The sequence below is a fragment of the Echinops telfairi genome, unplaced genomic scaffold (assembly GCF_000313985.2).
Source record: "Echinops telfairi isolate 266 unplaced genomic scaffold, ASM31398v2 ScPeMD7_17;HRSCAF=63, whole genome shotgun sequence".
Classification (NCBI taxonomy): Eukaryota; Metazoa; Chordata; class Mammalia; order Afrosoricida; family Tenrecidae; genus Echinops; species Echinops telfairi.
Window position 1 is genome coordinate 3,233,385 of NW_022103914.1, and position 6,833 is coordinate 3,240,217.

Consider the following 6,833-nt stretch of genomic DNA (forward strand, 5'->3'; position numbering starts at 1 on the left):
GCTCCCCCGGTGGTTTTGCCACCTGTATCTCTGTTCGAAATGCCGATGGCTATGCCAGTTTGGGCTGGTTTGAAACTTGAGGCAGAGGGGGAAAGGTTCCGCGAAGCCTTTAGCAGGGCATTGGCGGAGTTCCCCGTGTTTCCTGGGTGAGCGCAGAGAGAGCATGTGAGGTCTCCCCCAGCTAGTGACACCATTGGGTAGGGGACAGACAGGGACCTCCTGGAAAGCACCAACAATGGTGCCTGCAAGAAATCCGCCCAGAGCACAAAGTCCTGCCACACCGACTGCCCTCTGACTGGACTCCTCGTGCGGGCCTGGCGTGGTGAGCCTGCTCCCCACTCGGTCCGCACAGCTCTGTAAGGTAAGTGTCCTTGTCCCCGTTGTGCAGAGGAAGCAAATGTTGCTTCTAGAGCCTCTCTCGCTCACCTCAGGTCACACAACAAGCGAGTGGCCAAGATTTGGTCCAAGGTGTTCCTGATGCCCGGTCCGCACACCGACCCGACCCTCCGAGGCCGTGAGAGAACCCAGTTGGTTGCTTTTGTAAGCTATGGATTTGAGTGAGGAGCTGCGCTCTGGCGTCAGCTTTCCCTGTAAGTGCCCACTAGGTCGGACCGCTGTGCCAGCGTGGTCTCAGCATTTTAAGAAGCAGGTGTCGATGTGAAGAAGCAGGTTGGTTTATTGCACAGGGCCCTCACAGGTCACCCCATCGTCGAGCAGATCCACAGGGACACAGAGACCTCACAGCTTGAGGTTTACAAGAAGATAGGAAAGTTTCTGTAGGAAAAAAGTAATAAAATGCTTTCCTATCATTATATAATGACCCGAAACACATAAGACAGGTCCTTCAGGATGATGAGCTTCTTGAAAAATGTGAGGGGTGCTTTCCAAAACATGCACACCTACGGGCTGCTTAGCAAGTGGAGTCTCCTGCCCCAGAGTGTCCTTAGCCCAGTGGCGGAGGACAGCGCGGGTGTCCACACATGCCATGGTTCCCATCTCCCCTCCTCCGTCTGCTCGTTGTGAGACCCAGGCAGGGACCTCTCAGTGCTTCCTTCTGCAAAAGAGGGGTAATGGTGTTGCCCACTCCACAAGGTTGTGACTTCAGGGTACAGGAAGCCAGGCTGCCAGAGGCCGGCCCTTTGCCTGGCACGTGGTCAGCGCTCGAGCCGCAGTACCCATTCACAATCATCATGAATGAAAGGGTCTGTGAAGTTGTTCTTCAGGAATTCCAATAGCTGCACAAAGGGCAGAATGCCCAATTAAGCATCAATGGAACTATTCAGCTCTGCCACCGAAGTAAATCCTACAGACCTGAGACCACTCCTCTAAAGCAAACTGTCAATGACAGGGAATTATGATGGGCAGGGCTAGCTCATGGGGACAGACCATACCACCTCCCCTCTTAACGTGATATTATACAAACAAAGACGTGGCTTAAAGTTCTTAAGTCCCTTTGGCCCTGGTCAAGGTGAGCTCAGTAGACACACCCGTGCCTTCCCCGTCAGGCACAGCGCCTGGCGTGCTTTAAACTCCCATTTCTTTCTCAATCCTGAGTGTCTTCAACCTTCCTCACGGCTCAAGGCAACAACTGTTTCCATGTAGCAACGTTGACCTGTCTTCTCTCACTTCATGCTCAGTTTGGGCCCGCGGGAGTTGTCACTAAGAGAGGTCAGACTAGGGAGCCTTTTCCATCCTAGGGCTGAGCCTCGGCCAAGTGTGAGCTCACACTCTTTAGTTTGTCCTCGGGGCTTCTCAGTAGTTCAAACTAGCTCAGTCACAGCTGATGGAAGAATTAGACCAGACTCAAATTCCCTTAATTTGAGTGAATCAGAGCAGTAATGGGAATAATAAAAATGACAAGTCAAAGCCCTGGGATGGGAGACTTGGAAGAGGTGTATGTAGTGAGTCCTTTTCGGGGCCCGCCGCAGGGGATTGGATTCTCTCCAGGACTGTGAGGAGTGACACGTAGCCAAAGGGGTACAAGATATCTGGTTGCTGTGCAACGCACATCTTCTCAGGGAGGGAGCTGCCAGGGCTCACATGGAGTTGACCAGCAATTTCCCCCATTCCTGCAATTGCTCTGGTTTATGCACATTTTACACATTCTGGTCCTCTCTGATTTCACTTTGTTAGCCGTAACTAAGCCAGGAAGAACTGGTTCGCAGTATTGTTTATCCTGAACTTTCCTCTTGGCTGAGAGCCATTGCCTTTTAGAATATTTAACACCCGCAAGGGCTCCACAAGTTCACTTTCTTCAAGAGGCTATTTTTCTTGAAGAAACCCTGATTTTGTTATTTCAGACAGCCCGGTAGAGATATGGTGCAAGCCACATGAGAATACGAAGGGGGGCCCCAGCCTGGCACCTCTATTCACTCACTCTCACGCGGCACCTCCCTCCCTCAGGCAGCCTGGCAGACTGTGCCAAGCAAAGCCTCTCCTTGGGAAAATTAGGTTTCCAAACATCATGGATTTTTGCCAACACCAGAAATTACTCATTTACAATCCATGATGGCCAAGAATCTACCAGAAATGGGTCGAGTGTCTCAGTTACTCTCTCCCAGTTGAGTACGGGGGCAGGGCTCAGTGTGGGGCGTAATAACCCTGAAAGAATTTGCATGAGAAAACAAAATGACATGAACGACTGGTGTGAAACAAACACAAGCGATCCTTGCCACTAGAGCCCTGTGCGTGTTTATATTGCTCGGGCTCCACTCCTGCTGCGGACCCATCTGGACACCACCGCAGGGCCGGTGCACGGGCCGAAGGCAAGGGAGAGCCCCTGGGGTCTGAGTTCTCTGCCAGGCGGGCACAGTGGCCACTAAGTGATCCTCTTCCGGATCCCAGGACCTGGTTGGCCTCTTCCGAACCTTCCGACAAAGGGTGGCCCTGTGTGACACCCTGCTGTCTCTGCGTCCTCTTCTAAGGAAAACAGTTGCTGGGCTGTGCGCTGGGTGCTTAGAGCTGCAGCAGGTTGCACTGACGCTTTCACTGTTTGCTCTAAAGGGCGATGGGATCTCTTGCAGATTACTGCAAAGTCCATGTGCAAATCACAGAGCCCCGGCCCTTTTCTTAACAGGATGGCAACCTTGCTCCTCGGTGGCACCTGGGACCTGGAGATCCTTTCTCCACTTACGTTTAGTGCGCATCCTGGGACTTGTCCCTGCAGCTCTCCAGCTTAGCCATACCGTCGTTGGGACCTCCCACCTGGACTCCCATCACCCACCTCTCTTGAGACCACTCTGGCAGGGCTGGTGTGGGGTGCAGCCTTTGCTCAGGGGGCAGCCTGTTCCCAGCCAACTCTGCCGCCTGGGCCATGGGCTCACCCCTCCGGGCTCCTCCCTGCTTCTCGACTGGGTGCAATTCAAGGTTGCTGAGCTTCTCGCCAAAGTCTAAAATGATGGGACGGTCGGTAGGGATCTGGGAAAGGCCCTGGTGGCCCAGAGGACTGCCCCCAGCCCCCACTCTGGACACCAGGACCCCCAGGCACTCACTGCCCTCAGGGTCTGCAGGGTGCACGGACAGGTCAGTCGGAGGAAAACGCTCGTCCCTGGAGTTGGGTTCCAGGCTGAGCATTTCTGTTGTCAGTGGCCCCCACTCTGGAAAACAGATGAACAAACAGACAAACAAAACCATCATTCTGATCCACCCAGCCTCCGGCCTCACAAGGAAGGGGGTGGGGGAGAGAAGAAGGAAGGGGTGGCTTATGGCAGAAGAGAGGAGATTGGCCTTAGCCTGTCCCCAAACACAGGCGGCAGCCACCTGCCCACCAGACACTGTTAGCTGCAACCGACTCACATTTTGTCATGTTTTCCTAACTCCTCCCTCTCCTGTTCCCTCCTGAGGCCTCTGGGTTCAAAGAACACCCTGCTGACACCCCCATTTACTTTAAAAAAACAACAACGCCATCCATTGTCTCATGGGGGAGGGCCGTGGGAAATGAACTGAGGGTGAGATAAATAAAACAAGAGTAGCCATATGTTGATCATTGTGACACCAAGTCATGGGGGCACAGGCCTTTGTTATACACCACTCTCTCCACTTTTGTATCTGTTTGAAACTTTTCATAATAAAACGTTTAAAAAAAGCCCTCCAGCCTCTAAGACATCCAAGACAGCCCCACCCCTGCACAGCTTCCTGGGAGCCTCAGACCAAGGACCGAGGCCGAGATGGTTCTGCTCCATATACAGGAGTTCATTTTCTAACTTTTTTTAAGCCTCACTGCTTTATTTTCCATAGACGAACCTCGTTTCTAAGAGGTCCCAAGGTTGTGCTTCCTTCCCTGGCGGGGAAGGGTGGGAGGGGAGGGGAGGGTCTTTAAAATTCTGAAAGTTTACACTTCCGTGTATCTCACAGTTTTCTGGTGAGGGTCTGACTTGTTCAGTGTTCTGAACTTTGCAGAGGAAACCAGCTCTGTTTCGATGAAAAAGAATGTCATTCTCTGGAATTGTACCTGGCTCAGGAAAGGACTGTCTTTGTACTTGAATTTAAACCCAATGGCGAACCTTACCACGGGCATTTGCATGACTGAGAACCGCAGCTGTCTTTTTCCGTGTCACTTTCTCTAATGTGTTCTAATAAAATGGTTCTAAAGCAGGCTTCCGATATACAGTGATTTATAAACACCTGTCCTGTTGAGCACCAGCCCCACAATGTTCTGTGGAGAAGCCACCCTGCTCCACCCCACTTTAGAAAGATCTGACTGGCTGGGGGCAGATGGAATGAGCGGGCATCTAGCTAATGGTGGCACCACTGCAGTGGAGTCACTAATGAGCATCATACTGACCTGGTTGCCTAGCAGCAGAATTTGTCTTCCAGAATAAAGACCCTAGGTGGTAGATGAGTGTGGGGGTGTGAGGGGGCTGAGAACCGGAGTAGAAGCCATTCTACCAAATGGGGAGGGAAAGAGGCATGCAGCTGAACAGAAACGTGACATCTCCATGCATTCAGTTTAACAGCAGGGCTCAGCAGGTTCAAATGGAAATCAATTTGACGGTTTGATTTACAGAATAACACTTATGATATCAATCCAGAGCAAGTGGCAAATCTCCTGAGGCAAACTGGAAGCAAGGGTTAAAAAACACCATACATTCCCCAAAGTAGATATTAAAGAAACAACCTTTACCCCATACGTATCCCCATTCAGTGGAGACTAGGGTACAACCACTTGCTAATAGCAAACGAAAGCCAATTCTTTACATGGAGGCATCACTAGACACCTCATGACTTGAGGATTCTATAAAGGGGGCGGCAGGTGGAACCAGAAAAGAGGGCTTCCACATACCGACTACCTTCTTAAACCAGCTCCTGTCAACACACTTCATAGACTGACTCTACTTTGAGCCGTACAGCTATCTTGAGAAAGACAGATAGACAGACAGTGCTGTCTGGCCTAAGTCAAGAGAAGCTGAAGAATTTGTTCCAAGCTAGAAAATGGCAGCTCTGTGGTTCAAATTTCCGGTCCCATCCCCACACCCTGTTCTCCTGACTGATATCCTAAGTCCCCAGCCTGGGCTCTCACTTTGTCCACCTGCTCAGAACCAGTGCCCTGTGCTCCCTGAGCTGACTGGAGCAGCCCACCTGGCCAGGTGCCGGGCCATCGGCCTCCCTGTGACTGACTTGGCTGGGTAGATGACAGGCTGATAGGCCCAAGATAACCATTTGGTTTTTGTGGGGGATTTGTTCATGCAGAAGATAAGCCTACAAGTGCTGGCATTCTGAACTAGGAGGTAGGGATCCAGTGGTGATTAGATACAGACCCAGGAGAGGAGGCAGACATGAGCGGAGTAACACGTGAATAACTATGTAATTACACTTTGGAAAAGATTTGGGAGATCCTTAACATCCGCGGGTCGAAGGAAGACCTAGGCACGCTACGCAGTTTGTTCAAGACCACAGAGCAAGTGGGGGGCAGGTGAGACTATCAAGCCTAAAGAGTGGGGTTTGCAAAGATAACAGTAGAGTACACTAAATCCCCATGGAAGGCACTTTCCTGAGCCCTGTGTGCGCACACAGCCCAGAGTTGGGAGCAGGACTCGCGACAGTGAGCACCAGACATCGCCACATCACTGCCTGCCCAGGCTGCTTAGGAGCAGTTTGGCTTTTTAGTCCGAGCTCATTCTGTTCTGATCTCTCAGGCTCATTCACTCACTAATTCAGCAACTATCATTGAGGGCCTACTACGTGCCAAGGAGCCGTGGTAGCAGAATGGTATGTGTTGGGCTGCTGACCAGTTCAAAACCACCGACTGCTCTGCGGGAGCAGGATGGGGCTTTCTACTCCCGTAAAGAGTTACAGGATCAGAAACCCACAGGGGCCGTTCTACGCTGTCCTAGGGGTTGTGAATCAGGGTAGACTCAATGGCAGTGAGTTAGCGGTGCCAAGCACAGTCCTCCAAGCTGGCGACACAGCAGTGGACTGCCCTTAAGAAGCTCACGCTAGGTGGTGTAGATACACAATTAGCCAAACCAACCAGGGAGTCGCAGCGTATTGGAAGAGGATGAATGCTGAAAAGGAGAATGAGCCAAGAGAGGGCCGTAGGAAGTGTAGGGGTGCCCTTCTAAATTGGATGGTTGGGGAAAGGACCTCCCAGAGAAGCAAACAAGCTAGTGTGTAGAGAGTTGGCGATAAACAATGTCTGAGAAGTCCAGAGAGAGCGTTTAACATGTGACTTGGCCCAGCTCTGAAGAGCCAGTGGCATCGTGTGATTTGAAAAATCCCATGGCCTTCTTAAAGCCCTTTCCCCCAAAATAACGATTTCTCAGCAGCAGGTCCGAGTGCCCAAATTCAGTCTTTATTTCCCCATTGGCCTAAAGTGATTGAAACTGGAGAGCACC

At 51.5% G+C, this 6,833-nt stretch overlaps 1 protein-coding gene across 13 annotated transcripts in view; it reads left to right on the forward strand.

Moving 5' to 3' along the window:
- Positions 1-6,833, forward strand: part of KALRN (kalirin RhoGEF kinase) — a 653,766-nt gene that overhangs the window by 492,118 nt on the left and 154,815 nt on the right. For 4 of the 13 annotated variants that reach the window (XM_030884807.2, XM_030884808.2, XM_045287542.1 and 1 more), the window contains exon 34: positions 3,077-4,076. The exons of the other annotated variants lie outside the window; for them this stretch is intronic. In XM_030884807.2, coding sequence (XP_030740667.1) covers positions 3,077-3,139 — 63 coding nt within the window. In that variant the 3' untranslated portion in view covers positions 3,140-4,076. Of the gene's footprint in view, positions 1-3,076; positions 4,077-6,833 lie in introns of those variants that run through there. 13 annotated transcript variants of the gene reach the window in all.